The sequence below is a fragment of the Cupressus sempervirens genome, chromosome 9, assembly GCF_028749045.1.
Source record: "Cupressus sempervirens isolate cs-2001-9-10 chromosome 9, ASM2874904v1, whole genome shotgun sequence".
NCBI classification, from domain to species: Eukaryota; Viridiplantae; Streptophyta; class Pinopsida; order Cupressales; family Cupressaceae; genus Cupressus; species Cupressus sempervirens.
Window position 1 is genome coordinate 92,623,260 of NC_143126.1, and position 19,403 is coordinate 92,642,662.

The following is a 19,403-nucleotide window of genomic DNA, read 5'->3' on the forward strand; positions in this document are numbered from 1 at the left end:
CAGTTAACTCTTTTTCTACTCAAATTGAATCAGTTAACTCCTTGTTTTACTCAAATTAAATCTTTTAACTCCCTTTAATTTGGAAATCTCCCTTTATGACTGAACTTCATCCTTAATCCTGACCGTTGATTGAAATTGATATCAAGCGTTGATGAATTGCAGGAAAGTCTATTTAAGAGACCCTCATCTCCTCATTTTGAAAGGTTGAATAAGAATTTGCATCGAATTGTTGCTGGAATTCATACTCACATTTGCTCATATTCACATACGCAAAGATCAAGTTTGACCAAAAGTTGATCAGATTTCACCACGGTTGACATGAGTTAAGTAGTTTCGAATTTTTTTTGAAATAATTAAGCGAAATTATTTAATTAAATGCAGTACTTACTTCTAATTAATTTAAAAAAATTATTTAATTAAATGAGAAGCCATTCCTAATTAATTAAATGAAGTTATTTAATTAAATAAGAAAAGTATCTCTAATTAATTAAAGATTATGTAATTAAATAGAAAAAGTAATTATGAGAGCATATCTAATTTTATTAAATTAAATATCTCGACAAAATCTCTCTTTAGTTCAAAAAGAGAAATTTACATTTCACTATTGATAAAAAATGGGTTAAATCAGTTAACTCTTTTTTTACTCAAATTGAATCAGTCAACTCCTTGTTTTACTCAAATTAAATATTTTAACTCCCTTTAATTTGGAAATCTCCCTTTATGACTGAACTTCACCTTTAATCCTGACCATTGATTGAAATCGATATCAAGCGTTGATGAATTCCAATAAAGTCTATTTAAGAGACCCTCGTCTCTTCATTTTGAAAGGTTGAATGAGAATTTGCATCGAATTATTGCTAGAATTCATACTCACATTTGCTCATATTCACATACGGAAAGATCAAGTTTGACCAAAAGTTGACCAGATTTAACCACGGTTGACATGAGTTGACTAGTTTCGAAAAGAATTTTGAAATAATTAAACAAAATTTTTTAATTAAATGGAGTACTTATAATTAATTAAACAAAGTTATTTAATTAAATGAGAAGCCATTCCTAATTAATGAAATGAAGTTATTTAATTAAATAAGATAAGTGTCTCTAATTAATTAAAGATTGTTTAATTAAATAGAAAAAGTAATTATGAGAGCATATCTCATTTTATTAAATTAAATATCTTGACAAAATCTCTCTTCAGTTCAAAAAGGGAAATTTCTAGTTCACTATTGATAAAAAATGAGTTAAATGAGTTAACTCATTTTTCTACTCAAATTGAATCAGTTAACTTCTTAGTTTACTCAAATTAAATCTGTTAACTCCTTTTAATTTGGAAATCTCCCTTTATCACTGAATTTCACCTTTAATCCTAACCGTTGATTGAAATCGATCTCAACCATTGATGAATTACAGGAAAGTTTATTTAAAAGACCCACATCTCTTCATTTTGAAAGGTTGAATGAGAATTTGCATCGAATTGTTGCTGGAATTTATACTCACATTTGCACATATTCACATACGCAAAGATCAAGTTTGATCGAAAGTTGACCAAATTTTACTATAGTTGACTTGAGTCGACTAGTTTCGAAAAGAATTTTAAAATAATTAAACAAAATTATTTAATTAAAAGGAGTACTTACTTCTAATTAATTAAACAAAGTTATTTTATTAATTGAGAAGCCATTTCTAATTAATTAAATGAAGTTATTTAATTAAATAAGAAAAGTGGCTCTAATTAATTAAAGATTATTTAATTAAATAGAAAAAGTAATTATGAGAGCATATCTCATTTTATTAAATTAAATATCTCAACAAAAATCTCTCTTCAGTTCAAAAAGGGAAATTTTCAGTTCGCTATTGATCAAAAATGAGTTAAATCAGTTAACTCCTTTTTCTACTCAAATTTAATCAGTTAACTCCTTATTTTACTGAAATGAAATCTGTTAACTCCCTTTAATTTGGAAATCTCTCTTTATAACTGAACTTCACCTTTAATCCTGACTGTTGATTGAAATCGATCTCAACCATTGATGAATTCCAGGAAAGTCTATTTAAGAGACCCTCATCTCTTCATTTTGAAAGGTTGATTGAGAATTTGCATCAAATTCTTACTGGAATTCATACTCAGATTTGCTCATATTCACATACATAAATATCAAGTTTGACCGAAAGTTGACCAGATTTATCCACGGTTGACTTGAGCTGACTAGTTTCGAAAACAATTTTGAAATAATTAAACAAAATTATTTAATTAAATGGAGTACTTACTTATAGTTAATTAAACAAAGTTATTTAATTAAATGAGAAGTCATTCCTAATTAATTAAATGAAATTATTTAATTAAATAAGAAAAGTGTCTCTAATTAATTAAAGATTATTTAATTAAATAGAAAAAGTAATTATGAGAGCATATCTCATTTTATTAAATTAAATATCTCAATAAAATCTCTCTTCAGTTCAAAAAGGGAAATTTTCAGTTCACTATTGATAAAAAATGAGTTAAATTAGTTAACTCCTTTTTCTACTCAAATTGAATCAGTTAACTTCTTTTTCTACTCAAATTGAATCAGTTAACTCCTTATTTTACTCAAATTAAATCTGTTAACACCCTTTAATTTGGAAATCTCTCTTTATGACTGAACTTCACCTTTAATCCTGACCGTTAATTGAAATCGATCTCAACCGTTGATGAATTCTAGGAAAGTCTATTTAAGAAACCCTCATCTCTTCATTTTGAAAGTTTGAATGAGAATTTGAATCGAATTGTTGTTGGAATTCATACTCACATTTGCTCATATTCTTATACGCAAAGATCAAGTTTGAGCAAAAGTTGACCAGATTTAACCACGGTTGACTTGAGTTGACTAGTTTCAAAAATAATTTTGAAATAATTAAATAAAATTATTTAATTAAATGGAGTACTTACTCTTAATTAATTAAACAAAGCTATTTAATTAAATGAGAAGCCATTCCTAATTAATTCAATGAAGTTATTTAATTAAATAAGAAAATCGTCTGTAATTAATTAAAGATTATTTAATTAAATAGAAAAAGTAATTATGAGAGCATATCTCATTTTATTAAATTAAATATCTCAAAAAAATCTCTCTTCAGTTCAAAAAGAGAAATTTTCAGTTTACTATTGATAAAAAATGAGTTAAATCAGTTAACTCTTATTTCTACTCAAATTGAATCAGTTAACTCCTTATTTTACTCAAATTAAATCTGTTAACTCTCTTTAATTTGGAAATCTCCCTTTATGACTGAACTTTAACTTTAATCCTGACCGTTGATTGAAATCGATCCCAACCGTTGATGAATTCCAGGAAAGACTATTTAAGAGACCCTCATCTCTTCATTTTGAAAGGTTTTATGAGAATTTGCATCAAATTGTTGCTGGAATTTATACTCACATTTGCTCATATTCACGCAAAAATCAAGTTTGACCAAAAGTTGACCAGATTTAACCACGGTTGACTTGAGTTGATTTGTTTCGAAAAGAATTTTAAAATAATTAAATGAAATTATTTAATTAAATGGAGTACTTACTTCTAATTAATTAAACAAAGTTATTTAATTAAATGAGAAGCCATTCCTAATTAATTAAATGAAGCTATTTAATTAAATAAGAAAAGTGTCTCTAATTAATTAGAGATTATTTAATTAAATAAAAAAAGTAATTATGAGAGCATATCTCATTTTATTAAATTAAATATCTCAACAAAATCTCTCTTCAGTTCAAAAAGGGAAATTTTCAGTTCACTATTGATAAAAAATGAGTTAAATCAGTTAACTCATTTTTCTACTCAAATTGAATCAGTTAACTCCTTAGTTTACTCAAATTAAATCTGTTAACTCCCTTTAATTTGGAAATCTCCCTTTATGACTGAACTTCACCTTTAATCCTGACCACTGATTGAAATCAATCTCAACCGTTAATGAATTTCAGGGAAGTCTATTTAAGAGACCCTTATCTCTTCATTTTGAAAGGTTGAATGAGAATTTGCATCAAATTATTTCTGGAATTCATACGCAAAGATCAAGTTTGACCAAAAGTTGACCAGATTTATCCACAGTTTATTTGAGTTGACTAGTTTCGAAAAGAATTTTGAAATAATTAAACGAAATAATTTAATTAAATGCAGTACTTACTTCTAATTTATTAAACAAAGTTATTTAATTAAGTGAGAAGCCATTCCTAATTAATTAAATGAAGTTATTTAATTAAATAAGAAAAGTGTCTCTAATTAATTAAAGATTATTTAATTAAATAGAAAAATTAATTATGAAAGCATATCTCATTTTATTAAATTAAATATCTCATCAAAATCTCTCTTCAGTTCAAAAAGGAAAATTTTCAGTTCACTATTGATCAAAAATGAGTTAAATCAGTTAACTCCTTTTTCTACTCAAATTGAATCAGTTAACTCCTTATTTTACTCAAATTAAATCTGTTAACTCCCTTTAATTTGGAAATCTCCCTTTATGACTGAACTTCACCTTTAATCCTGACCGTTGATTGAAATCGATCTCAACCATTGATGAATTCTAGGAAAGTCTATTTAAGAGACCCTCATCTCTTCATTTTGAAAGGTTGAATGCGAATTTGCATCGAATTGTTCCTGGAATTCATACTCACATTTGCTCATATTCTGTAGTGCCTACCCTTGTTCACATCTTTTCTTGACATTGTTGTTATTATCAGACTATGATGGACTAGTTTTATGTTGATGGATTAGTGGCATTGTTTTGACACTATCAGACATTATGTTATGGATTCAAAGGTTATGAGATGAGATCATTTAGACTTTACATTTCATGCATACATGATGATCTTTATACTGTTTTCAGTTATTATTGATGATTAATTGATGATTATTATCTCATGTGTTTTATTATGGATACTTACCCCATACTTACATGTGTATGGTGTGCGTATTTTTTATTGTATGGCGTTTCTGATGTGGTTAAGGAAGGGAGTCGTAGTCACCTGCTTAGTCAGGATCTACACGATGCACCACTTCCTGCTATTGTCTATTTAGCTTAGCATATATATATATATATATATATATATATATATATATATATATATATATATATATATATATATATATATATATATATATATATATATATATATATATATATATATAGTATTTACATGCATAGTTTTTCTGCATGTTGCAGGTACTGGGTATCGACTTTCCTGAATTGCCAGGATGAGTGTACCCTATTATACTATCTCAATGATAAGAGAAGGGAGATAAATTCTCAAGTCCAAATCCCAAACCCTTAAACCAATTGTCCTAGTGAGGTAGGACAAGTATTTAGATATTTTACCCACCAAATGTGTCGGATGACATAATTCGTGATTTTTAACCCTTTAGACTGATTTTCTCTATGATGGGTTTTCATATTTTATCTTGGAAGTCTATGGTGAATTTTCTATTAATTAAGTCTTAATAAATAGATTTAATTAATAAATTAATTATTTGAGAAAATTAATATAAAATATCATGTTATTTGATATTTTATTTATAATTAATTGAATGGGAATTAATTGAGGATAAAGAATTAAATAAAAGAAAATTAGAAATTAAAATTATTAATAATAATAAAGTAATAAATAAATAATAATAATAAAAGTTATAAAAATTAAAATAAAAGTTATAAATATTTAAATAGAAATTATATTAAAGTGAATTGAAGTTATAAGCTTGCATGGGAATTAACGCACTTCTCTATTTCTCATGTGTCAACAACACGAAGGTTAGTGCATCAATTAAGCACATGGTGTCTACAAACCTATGGCTCATCTTGAAAGTTAAAAAAGACCCATGCTTAGGTTGTGACACCTTCCATCTGTTTCTAAAAGCATTCTAAATGTTTCCTGAATGCTCTTTATATTCAGGCATTCATAGAAGCTTAGACATAGCGTTGGGAGAGCAATTGGAGCATTGGAGGACTTGAGAATTCTGAAGAAGGGAGGAGCTTGCTCTACGGATTTTCTAAGGAAAAGCGATTTAGCATCATAATCCGGGTAGATTCTTGTGATTTTAATTATGCTATTTTCACATCACACATTCCCTGTCTTCTTCGTGTCTTCTATATGTCTTCTGAGAAGTTTCATATTTATATGCATTCTCAATATGGGTAGATTAATTTATTGAAAAATTTTATATGCATACATACATACATACATACATACATATATATATATATATATATATATACTGATATATAGATATATAATATTTATATATAATACGCCGAATGAGCGATTGATAAATCACAGTGGAGAACTTTAATAAATCGCATCGCAATTCATATCGCATGAATCAATATGTATAATGAAATGCAATGGGCACGAATTGTACCCATGCCTGCGGAAGGCAGAGACCTACCGTCGCAGGTTTGCGGCGACAGGGGTACTACATACCCGATGTCGGCATAGTGCCTGCGACCGCAGGTACTGCATACCATAGCAAGTGTTTGGGGGGGTAAATTAATGTTAATGTGATGCAAAAAAAAGTTTATGTTAAAACTTTTATAAACAATCGATTCTCATTGCTATATAATATGGTGTCAATCAAAATTGTTAAATCAATTTTATGAAAATGTATTAACTATTTATATATTTACATATGTATGTATGTATATGTATATTTAAATATAAATGTGTGTGTGTGTGTGTGTGTGTGTGTGTGTGTGTAATATGTAAACATGTTATTTATAAATTTAAGTTATTATTATTTGATAAATGATTTATATTGAAAGTTTATTTTCATAAAGGTGACTCTTTAATAACTTTCAACTATTTAATAATTTAATTGTTTTAAATTATTAAATAACGAATTGATAGTTTGGTGGGGAATGTATCAAACAAATATTATTAATTGGAAAATGGATTTTTTTTAGTTCTAATAAGGAAAACTTTTATCCAAAAACAATATATGTGTTCCTCCATTCAAACTTGGAAACTAAAACTGAGATCTCTACATTTTGCAAACTTGGTATAACCAAAACATGTGTTTGCATTGTGTATTCTTTAAGCTATTATTTTGGATTTTGGGTTGACTAGTGTTGACTAGTATAGGACGTCTACTAGAAGCTTGGGGTTATGTGATTGTGGTGACATGATGATGTTTTAATCTCAATTTTTATAAACCCAACCATGGTTATGTGATGGAATGCTTATTGTATTGGTTGTGATTATTGATTGTTATAGTTGAGATTTTTATGTATGAGACACTTGACTTAACCATTATTTTGGTCATCGATCAGTTATCCTTGGTTATTTTCTAGTCACCATGATGGGACTGTAATGTGGATTTATTTTTTATGATGTCATCTTGTGACATGTTTGACTCAACCATTTTTGGAGTCTTTGATCAGTATGATTGAGATATATATTTTGGTTATTGAGAACCATTGGATATTTGATTATCAGTGATACTTCAGTTGCCAATAGAGAGCTTTTGTGTTTATGATTTTCTATGGATGATAGCTCATGGAGATTTGATGCTTTTTATACATATTTGATGATTTTATTATGGATTATCTATTGTGATTTTGAGATTTATGATTCCATGAGCATTAGGGTAGGATATCTGCATGTAGTGATGGGAAGTGGCTTGCAATGGGGCCCGGGGCCCTAAGAGGCTGCCAGGGTAACTCATTGTAAGTTGGATTAATAAGTGATAACATTCACACCTAATACTAACTGAATGAACCTAAAAAGATAAGTGTTTTGTTCTCGCCCATGCCTTGAGTGCTTGTACAGGCTAGGATGGGAGTAGTGAGACGCATGGTTGCGACCTTGCATTCTATAGTATGCCTCGTCAGTATGAGAGGATACTAGTGGCCACATGAAATTAGTATGGACCCATGGAGTTTAGCTAACTGCCAAGGTAACTTGTATGTGATAATTGCGATGACACTTTCTTCCTTGCATAGTAGGTTCCTACATGTCATTGTGTGCCTCTGGGATTAGAAGTTAGATTTTGTGTTGGAACTTTTGAGTTAGTATACTTTTAGGATTCTTGGACTTATAAAGATATGTGCTATGTGAATTTGATAGCCTATTTAGGACTTGAGGTTATCTCCTTAGCACGGTGGGAGTGGACCACTTAGGTACCATGCGGTCGAGTGGTAGTGTATTTTTCACTCTTATCATTTTGAGATTCATTGAGATATCGTGGCTGATGCGTCCTTCATGATGGTGGATATGTATCCCTTTTCATTGATGATTAGCATATGTTAGATGATGTTATCTTATGCTTTTATTTGCATGTTAGATTACTTCTACATATGATGTTGTATTTATTAGGAGTGACATTCTTACTATGTAATACTGATGATCTCTTCAGTGATTTGGAATGTTACACACGGAGGGATGGCTAGGATCCACGATGGTCTAATGATGCTATTAACGGTTGGGAGGAACCGTGCACTTAGTTCATTATGTTTGATCTTTATGATGGATGTATATGACTTCTATGATGATGTATCATGTGTACCATGTGATTATCTCTACTTTGATGTATCATGGATTAGAATAGGATGATGTACCTTATTCTATGTATGTATATCCTTTTGAGCTTGTCATACCCTGTGACATGTATAGTGGATGATTGAGTATTTGAAATGTAATGTATAAACATTGGACTTATCATTATTATTTCATGTGGATGTTGTACTAAATGGATTCATGTATGTAATTCAACATTAAGGGATCTTAAAGAATGTAATCTATAATTTATGTTATGTTTATTTTCAAATGGACATTAATATTGCTTCTATTATTGTGCATTAATTATATGTGGTATTTGCTTTATAGAAAAAAAAAAATGCTACTAAACCTAGTGAAATTCTAGGTTAATTCTTTGGATCCCTTGGCGGGGCATTACATATTCACATACACAAAGATCAAGTTTGACCAAAAGTTGACCAAATTTAACCATAGTTGACTTGAGTTGACTAGTTTCGAAAAGAAATTTGAAATAATTAAACAAAATTATTTAATTAAATGGAGTACTTACTTCTAATTAATTAAACAAAGTTATTTAATTAAATGAGAAGCCATTCCTAATTAATTAAATCAAGTTATTTAATTAAATAAAAAAAAGTGTCTCTCATTAATTAAAGATTATTTAATTAAATAGAAAAAGTAATTATGAGAGCATATCTCATTTTATTAAATTAAATATCTCAACAAAATCTCTCTTCAGTTCAAAAAGGGAAATTTCCAATTCACTATTGATAAAAAATGAGTTAAATCAGTTAACTCCTTTTTCTACTCAAATTTAATCAGTTAACTCCTTATTTTACTCAAATTAAATCTTGTTAACTCCCTTTAATTTGAAAATCTCCCTTAATGACTGAACTTCACCTTTAATCCTGACCATTGATTGAAATTGATCTCAACCGTTGATGAATTCCAAGAAAGTTTATTTAAGAGACCCTCGTCTCTTCATTTTGAAAGGTTGAATGAGAATTTGTATCAAATTGTTGCTGGAATTCATACTCACATTTGCTCATATTCACATATGCAAAGATCAAGTTTGACCAAAAGTTGACCAGATTTAACCATAGTTGACTTGAGTTGATTAGTTTCAAAAAGAATGTTGAAATAATTAAACAAAATTATTTAATTAAATGGAGTACTTACTTCTGATTAATTAAACAAAGTTATTTAATTAAATGAGAAACCATTCCTAATTAATTAAATGAAGTTATTTAATTAAATAAGAAAAGTATCTCTAATTAATTAAAGATTATTTAATTAAATAGAAAAAGTAATTATGAGAGCATATCTCATTTTATTAAATTAAATATCTCAACAAAATCTCTCTTCAGTTCAAAAAGGGAAATTTTCAGTTCGCTATTGATCAAAAATGAGTTAAACCAGTTAACTCCTTTTTCTACTCAAATCGAATCAATTAACTCCTTATTTTATTCAAAATAAATTTGTTAACTCCTTTTAATTTAAAAATCTCCCTTTATGACTGAACTTCACCTTTAATCCTGACCGTTGATTGAAATCGATCTCAACCGTTGATGAATTCCAGGAAAGTCTATTTAAGAGACCCTCATCTCTTCATTTTGAAAGTTTGAATGAGAATTTGCATTGAATTGTTGCTGCAATTCATACTCAGATTTGCTCATATTCACATACGCAAAGATCAAGTTTCACGAAAAGTTGATCAGATTTAACCACGGTTGACTTGTGTTGACTAGTTTCGAAAAGAATTTTTAAATAATCAAACAAAATTATTTAATTAAATGGAGTAGTTACTTCTAGTTAATTAAAAAAAGTTATTTAATTAAATGAGAAGCCATTCCTAATTAATTAAATGAAGTTATTTAATTAAATAAGAAAATTGTCTCCAATTAATTAAAGATTATTTAATTAAATAGAAAAAGTAATTATGAGAGCATATCTCATTTTATTAAATTAAATATTTCAACAAAATCTCTCTTGAGTTCAAAAAGGGAAATTTCCAATTCACTATTGATCAAAAATGAGTTAAATCAGTTAACTCCTTTTTCTACTCAAATTGAATCAGTTAACTCCTTATTTTACTCAAATTAAATCTGTTAACTCCCTTTAATTTGAAAATATCCCTTTATGACTGAACTTCACCTTTAATCCTGACCGTTGATTGAAATCAATCTCAACCGTTGATGAATTCCAAGAAAGTCTATTTAAGAGACCGTCATCTCTTCATTTTGAAAGGTTGAATGAGAATTTGTATCGAATTGTTGCTGGAATTCATACTTACATTTGCTCATATTCACATACGCAAAAATCAAGTTTGACCAAAAGTTGACCAAATTTAACCACGGTTGACTTGAGTTGACTAATTTCAAAAAGAATTTTGAAATAATTAAACGAAATTATTTAATTAAATGGAGTACTTGTACTTCTAATTAATTAAACAAAGTTATTTAATTAAATGAGAAGCCATTCCTAATTAATTAAATGAAGTTATTTAATTAAATAAGAAAAGTGTCTCTAATTAATTAAAGATTATTTAATTAAATAGAAAAAGTAATTATGAGAGCATATCTCATTTTATTAAATTAAATATCTCAACAAAATCTCTCTTCAGTTCAAAAAGGGAAATTTCCAGTTCACTATTGATCAAAAATGAGTTAAATCAGTTAACTCCTTTTTCTACTCAAATCAAATCAATTAACTCCTTATTTTACTCAAATTAAATCTATTAACTCCTTTTAATTTAGAAATCTCCCTTTATGACTGAACTTCACCTTTAATCCTGACCGTTGATTGAAATCGATCTCAACCGTTGATGAATTCCAAGAAAGTCTATTTATGAGACCCTCATCTCTTCATTTTGAAAGGTTGAATGAGAATTTTCATCGAATTGTTGTTCGAATTCATACTCACATTTGCTCATATTCACATACGCAAAGATCAAGTTTGACCAAAAGTTGACCAGATTTAACCACGGTTGACTTGAGTTGAAGGTCAGATGGACAATTATGCATTTGAGAGGATTTGGTTCCTTGTGGTGGGAACAGGAGTTGGAAAAGCTTGACATTGATATCTCCCTGGTCACATGGGAACTTTTTGTTGAGCACTTCAAGGAGAGATTCATGTTTGAATATTGGCATCAGGCCCGTGCTGAGGAGTTCTTTCAGATCATGCAGATTGGCTCTACAGTGGAAGCTTATGAACGAAGGTTCTTCGAACTTAAGAATTTTTATGGGTGGGCTGAAAATGATAAGGCCATGATACATCATTTCATGAGAGGGCTTATGCCCAAAATTCGGGAGGAAGTGAGAACTTTTCGACCTTTGACTAAGCAAAAAGCCTTAGAGCGAGCAAAGTTAATTGAATTGAAGTCTGGTTATCATGGGGCTGCTTACAAAACCATCATGAATTCACCTACTCCGGATGTCAGTAAGAATCAGAAGCCTCCATAGAGTAGTTCGAAAACTTGATTTTCAGGTGGAAAATTCAAGAAGAGGAAGTTTGATAAGAACTCCAAAGGTTCAAAATAGCCTAAGCAATCTCAATCACCTCAGAGTGTGTAGAGTAACAAGCCATCTCCTAAACCTTCTGGTCAGAATATGGGATTCAAAAAATCTGTTGAGTGCTTTCATTGCGGATAGTTAGGGCACTATCAGTCTTAGTGTCCTAATTGGGATAAGCCAAAGGTTGGACCTAAGCCAGCTAGGTCTGAAGTGATAGTTGCCGATTCTTCCAAGAACCATCGTATCTTTGCAACTTTGTATCAGAAGTAGGCCGAACACCAAAACTCGGTTATAGAAGCTCAAGGTAATACTCAAGGTACGAAAGTTTCAATCTTATTCGACTCAGGAACTACAGACTCATTCATTTCTTCTGCTTTAGTTACACATTGTGATATACCTGTGGTTAAGGCAAGGAATAGATGGCAAGTGGAGTTAGCATCACGGTCTAAGATAAACGTTGATATTATTGCTCCTGACTGTAAGATTTGTATGAAATCTTTCTCAACTTCAGTGTACTTTAGGGTTATACCTTTAGGATCGTATGACATAGTTTTGGGTATGGATTGGTTAGAATAGCATGAAGCTATTTTGGATTGCAAAGATAAGTCAATCTATTGCATTGATGATTCTGGATCAGCCAGAGTTATCACAGGAATCAAGAGACCTATCTCTTTGCGAACAATTTCTGCCAAGCAATTGGCAAGGTGTGCTTGGAAAGGCTGTAGGTTGTTTGCCATTTCGGTAAACAACTTAGAAGATTTAGTAGTTAAGAGTTCTTCTCTCGATCATCCTGTTTTACAGAACTTTTCAGATGTTTTTGTTAAGGAGATTCCTGGGATACCTCCGAAGAGAGAAATTGATTTTTGGATTGATTTAGTGCCAGGAACAGAACCAATTTCAAAGACTCCTTATAGAATGACAGCTCAAGAGCTAGTTGAACTTATGTTTCAGTTGGAAGAGCTTTTGGAAAAAGGTTTGATTCGTCCTAGTGTTTCACCTTGGGGTGCTCTGGTGATCTTTGTCAAGAAGAAAGATGGTTCTTTAAGACTTTGTATCGATTATAGACAGTTGAACAAAGTCACTATTAAGAACAGGTATCCTTTGCCTGGAATTGATGACTTCTTTGACCAGGTCAAGGGTGCCCGAATATTTTCTAAGATTGATCTAAAATCTGGATATCATCAGCTAAGAATCCAGGAAGCTGATATCCATAAGACAACTTTTCGCACCAGGCATGGACACTTTGAGTTCACAGTGGTACCTTTTGGGTTAACTAATGCACCTTCTGTGTTCATGAGTCTGATGAATGGTGTGTTCAGAATTTACCTTGACAAGTTCGTGGTAGTTTTTCTGGAACACATTTTGGTTTACTCCAACTCTGTTGAGGAGCACAAGCAGCATTTAGAGCAGGTTTTGGAATGCCTTCGTAGGAACAGATTGTATGCCAATCCTGAAAAGTGCGAATTCTTCAAATTGGAGATTTGTTACTTAGGGCATATTATTTCTAGTGATGGAATTTCTATGGATCCATCCAAAATTTGGGCCATTGTAGATTGGCCAGCACCTACGAATTTATCTGAGGTTCGAAGTTTCATGGGCTTAGCAAGCTATTACCGTAGATTTGTATTAAATTTCTCCAGAATAGCGCATCCTATCACATCTCTTCAGAGAAAAGGGAAGAAATTTGTGTGGACAGTTGAGTGTGAGGCAGCATTTCAAAAACTAAAGGAATGTTTGACCATCACACCAGTTCTAGCAGTCCCTGATTCAGCTAAGGAGTTCGTGGTTTGCACTGATGCATCATTGGATGGCATAGGGGTAGTTTTAATGCAAGAGGGACGTGTTATAGCTTATGAGTCTAGAAAACTTAAGAGTCATGAGGTGAATTACCCTACTCATGATCTCGAACTTGCTGCGATTATGCATGCTTTGACCAAGTGGTGGCATTTTCTTCTGGGTCAACATTTTGAGTTACATTCGGATCATCAAAGTCTTCAGTATCTTTTCACACAACTAGACCTCAACGCTAGGCAGTGAAGATGGATGGAATTCCTGTGTGAATACGACTTCGAGATTAAATATGTGCAAGGGAAGGAGAACGTGGTTGTTGATGCTCTTAGCAAAAACTATCTTCTTTGATTCTTTCAGTGGATCTTAAGGATAGGATCTTACAGAACCTTTCCGTAGATCATTGGTTTCAGGATGTTAAGGCTGTTATGGACAGTGGCAGCATCTTGGAAGGACATTTTGAGGGGTATTTTGTGAATCCTAAAGGTTTGCTGCTGTATAGAGGGAATGTGTACGTTCCTGAGTTGGGGGATTTGAGAAATATAATTATGGTTGAAGCACACAAGGCACCATATTCAGCTCATCTGGGTGTCAAGAAAATGCATGCTGACCTTAAGCAGCATTATTATTGGCCTGGAATGAAAAGAGAAATAGCAGAACTATGAGTTTAAGAGGAAGAGAAATAAGGCAGGTAAAAGTCTTATGGGACCCCAATGATGAAGCATCTGCTACCTGGGAGGATATTGAAATGATGAGAACCGCTCATCCGCATTTATTTGCTGACTTCTAGGAGAAAGTCGAACCTTAGTGGGGGAGGGTGTCATGCCTGACCCTACTTCTTCCTGTTTCTCTTTATTCACTTCAGATGTTGTTTTGACACAAGTTTTGTGGTTGGGAGATTTTATATTTTGAACACTATTTTGTTATATCAGATAGGTTAGTTTTGGTTTTATGAGATACATATATTTTGGATACTGGTTTTGTATTGCAACTGGATTGTTCTCGGGTTTACAGCTGATCTGTTTTAGTTGTAGTGTTGATTTTGAAATACATCATTTGATCTCTAAACTAAATCAATTTTTGATTAGAATTAATGTTTTCATGGAATTCTTGTTACAGGATTGTAATTGTAGGATTTCTAGTTATGGCTATGCTTGTGAAAATCAGAATTGGTATCTTCAAGTTGATCTGGTATAACTTATGTATTGGTACATTTGATTTTTATATTCTTCTGCAGGTATATTAGATTGTGAGCATAATGTTAAAAGGATGTTTGTAAAACTCTTTTGTGTTTTTATGTAACTGTGTATATGGAAAGAAAACATATCTGGTACATGTATGACAAATGCATTCTGGTATTATTAGGAATTTCTTAGGTATATTGCTATCTTTATTATTTTTGAGAAATTCATTCCATGCCTTTAAGTTCTTGACTTGTGAATATATTTATATAAAGGGATAATTTGATAAGTCACACAAAAAATTCATATAAATATAGGTATGAGATATTCGCACATATATTCACATAAATTCTTGTGTGGAGTAATGGTTTTGGGAGCTTGCAATGTTTAAATACTATGGCAATAACCATTGGGGGTGATTTTGTTATGCACTTATTATTTATATTTGAATAAAACCATTTACCATAAAACCCTAGAGGGTTTCGCATGATTTGAATAGGTAAAAAAAATGTTTATTTTTTTTTTGAGGCCAAAATGGCAGAGGCTATTAGGAAAGCCGTATGCACAACTCTTTGGGAGTTGCAGATTTATTAAATGCTCTTTTATGGAGGCTTTACTATCCTTGAAGGAATGTCAGCCTTTGCTATTTGAAAGAGGATTTCGATGGAAATGACCTAAATTTGGGTCTTTTTCCTCTATTTCGAGTAACACCTGTGTGTGTTGTTGCTGGCTTTTCGGCAAGATGTGGGGTTTATGTTGGAAGGATTTTCTTGGTTATGTAATTGAGAAAAAGGGAACTCAATGGAAGTTTTCTTACGGTTGGAAATTTGGTTTCAGTTGTTTTGCATTGTGGAGATTTTGTTCTGATTGGGGCTTCAGAGTCGAGCAGAATTTTGGAGCTCTGAGTTGAACATTTTTATTCATCTGCTGAGTTTTGAGGTAGGGGGAAGTTCCTAACCTTTACCCTTTTACTGTTATGGGTGTTAATTTTGTTTTAAGGAAATTGGGAAGTTCAATTTTAAGTTACACTTGTCGATACCCAAGTGTGGGTATATGTAGGGTTGGACAATTGGAGTCGAGCTCTACATGTATCCATATTTGGATATCGAGCAATATGAGTTTTCAAACATTGTGTTGTTGGGATTTTGTGTTTATGTTATCCATGAATGAATACAATGTTCACCGTATGTATTTAGGATGTCAAAATCTTAATGCATAGTGGTTATAATCCATTTGTAGACGGTGAGGTTTTGTTTTTGAAGTATTGTTAGTAGGAATTGAAGGCAACAGCATTTTTTCAAACATTTGTCTTGTATCGCAAATGAAATTTGATTTGGAAATTCTATTATTAAATTGAGGTTCGATGATATTGTATACAGTTGGTTTTAATGTCAATATGGAACTATAGTTTGTAGTTAATTTCAGTAAGAACAGTCGGCTGTAAACATGTTAAAAGCATTAGTCAATCTTTGTTAAAGATTTTCAAAGGAAGTTTTATTCTGTTCGTTTTTTATCACTGACAGGAATGATATTTTGACATAACGTATAAATTGTAATTCTGAAAACAAACATACATATATAATCAAGGTATTGACATATTGTTAAATAGTTGTGTAAAATGCTGAAAGATTTACATTAAAACTTTTCATGAAACAAAATAATTTGCATTAGAATGATATATATATATATATATATATATACAGATGTTAAGTCGACATCATTGTCTTTGATCTTTGTATAAATATTGAATAAACCTTGAAGATAGGTAATCTGTCAAGAATGCGTAAATGGATAAGAATTATTTCATTAGCTTTAATACGTTTTCGTTGAAATTAAATGCTTTAAAATAGAAGTCTTTTATTTCGAAAGATGTATTCTGTTACATATTTGATTACAGAACTGTTAGCATTCATTGTTGAACAAAAAGTTGTTTTCAAATAAAAAGGTGAATTTATGATATGTGATTAATGAAATTTCATTATTATCATAAATTACTTTAATATCTTAGTCATTACGAAGGATAAGTTAGTTTTTTATATCAGCGGTATTCAATTGTATAGTATTAAGGTTCGATAAATGTCATTAAATGGTTAAGTCAGTTTAATTATATTTATGGGATCTTCGTATTATAGTTTTGGTTTCTGTTGTTGTAATGACCTAAGTTTACTTTTGGAATTGGTAGAAGAGGATGTGTTTCGATTTGATAAGGAATGTAGTATTACAGGTTATATTGAATAGTTATTCATTACATGTGCATTCTTAGTAAATCTGTTTGAAGTGTGTTTAAGAATAGCTGTGATGAACGTATATTGAGGTGGCTGAATTTGGTTTATCCTATTCAGTTAATTAATTCAGTGATAACTTTAAAATAAATTGGGTGGGTTAATTTCACATAAAAGATAATTGGCCTTACCTATGACTTAAACCTATATGGTTAAGTATGAAGAAAAGGCATGTCTCTATTCAGTCAATGACAAGTAAAATAGAGAATACCGTTATATGATGACTAAGAGCATACCATATTTGGATGCAGAAACTTAGTGCCATAACGATGACACCTCAGAATATATATGTTTCATTTATGAGTTATTCTTAGTGCGGGTTTAATTTAGCAATGCAAAATAATTGTTTACTTCTTGCATATTATTACCAGATTTGCACTATAGTAGATGGATTAGAAATCTATTTTTGGATATCTATATGTTGGTACTAACATGTATGTAGATGGATTTCACTTTTAAACTCAGTATGTACTGAGCCCCTATTTGTGTTATGTTGCATTCTGTGTGGTTTTCAGGTGCTTTGAGTTTCAAGTAGCTAAGGATGTTTATCGAAGTTATTTTTTTTAATCAGTATTTAGGATTCCTATATTGGACATAGGTGTCAAGAAATGAAATTGTATTTCATTATAGTTCTGAACTCTTTATGTATTCTTATTGTAATGAAAATGTATTTGGACAATATTCTCTTTCATTGGGAACTTTTTTGTATAAGAGTGATTCAGTCCTTGTATTGGAACTTGTGTTGAGATGATTTTATAAAAAAAAAATTATTGTGTTTATAGAATTGTATTTTGTTTTAGATTCTTTTGGTTATGTCTTGTGTGGCATTACATTTGGTATTAGAGCTAGGTTCAGAATAACCAGGACTTTTAGGTTATAGGGTTTAACCCGTCATCGATGCGTTATTAATAGATTTTTTTTTTTAGGTTGCTATCATGCCTCCCGTCACTAGAGGAATTCGAGGATGCGGTATCCCTGAGGATGACCTTGCTGGCAGAGGCAGACGTAGAGGCAGAGGCAGGGGCCGTAGTAGAGGTCCTAGGTACCAGAATGATGCTGGAAATGATCAGTTTGATCAGAATGCTGGGGTTGGTAACAACTAGAATAATCAGGCAGACCAAGCTTTGGTACTTCAGAGAATTCTGGAACATCTTGATAATATTGAGGCTAATAACTAGATTCTTGGTGGGGGAGCGAATGATAGGAGACCTCTTGTGCAGGGCATTAATCTTCATGTAGAAGAAGATCCAGTAGCAAGAGCTCAGCTCAAGGACCTATCCAAGATGAAAGGACCATTGTTCTATGGTATGGAACAGGGTACAACAGCAGAAGCTTGGCTGCTGAATATTGAGCGATATTTTGTCTTACACCATTACCTAAGTAATGTGAAGGTCAGATGGACAGTTATACATTTGACAGGATTTGGCTCCTTGTGGTGGGAACAGGAGTTGGAAAAGCTTAACATTGATATCTCCCTGGTCACATGGGAACTTTTTGTTGAGCGCTTCAAGAAGAGATTCATGTATGAATATTGGTGTCAGGCCCCTGCTAAGGAGTTCTTTCAGATCATGCAGATTGGCTCTATAGTCAAAGCTTACGAACGAAGGTTCTTTGAACTTAAGAAGTTTTCTGGGTGGGCTGAAAATGATAAGGCCATGATACAGCATTTCATTAGAGGGCTTATGCCCAAAATTGGGGAGGAAGTGAGAACTTTCTGACCTTTGACTATGCAAGAAGCCTCAGAGTGAGAAAAGTTAATTAAGATGAAGTCTAGTTATCATGGGGCTGCTTACAAAACCAACATGAATTCACCTACTCCGAATGTCAGTAAGAATTAGAAGCCTCCACAGAGTAGTTCAAAAACTGGATTTTCAGGTGGAAAATTCAAGAAGAGGAAGTTTGATAAGAACTCCAAAGGTTCAGAATAGCCTAAGCAATCTCAATCACCTTAGAGTTTGCAGAGTAACAAGCCATCTCCTAAACCTTCTGGTCAGAATATGGGATTCAAGAAATCTGTTGAGTGCTTTCATTGTGGACAGTTAGGGCACTATCAGTCTTAGTGTCCTAATTGGGATAAGCTGAAGGTTGGACCTAAGCAAGCTAGGTCTGAAGCGACAGTTGGTGATTCTGATAGGAACCATTGTATCTTTGC

The 19,403-nt window shown here is 31.5% G+C and overlaps 1 protein-coding gene across 1 annotated transcript; it reads left to right on the forward strand.

Moving 5' to 3' along the window:
- Nucleotides 1-18,186: 18,186 nt before the first annotated feature.
- LOC149537772 (uncharacterized) lies at nucleotides 18,187-18,969 on the forward strand. Its single transcript, XM_089802371.1, has 2 exons — nucleotides 18,187-18,339; nucleotides 18,472-18,969. The coding sequence occupies exons 1-2, from the start codon at nucleotides 18,187-18,189 to the stop codon at nucleotides 18,967-18,969; spliced, it is 651 nt and encodes a 216-aa protein (XP_089658497.1).
- The last annotated feature ends 434 nt before the right edge of the window (nucleotides 18,970-19,403 follow it).

Excerpts from the sequence above, each read along its gene's own strand:
- LOC149537772 (XM_089802371.1), top strand. The coding sequence starts at position 18,187 with ATGCCTCCCGTCACTAGAGGAATTCGAGGATGCGGTATCCCTGAGGAT. Across the intron at positions 18,340-18,471 it reads AGTTTGATCAGAATGCTGGG|GGCATTAATCTTCATGTAGA; the intron begins GTTGGTAACAAC and ends CCTCTTGTGCAG.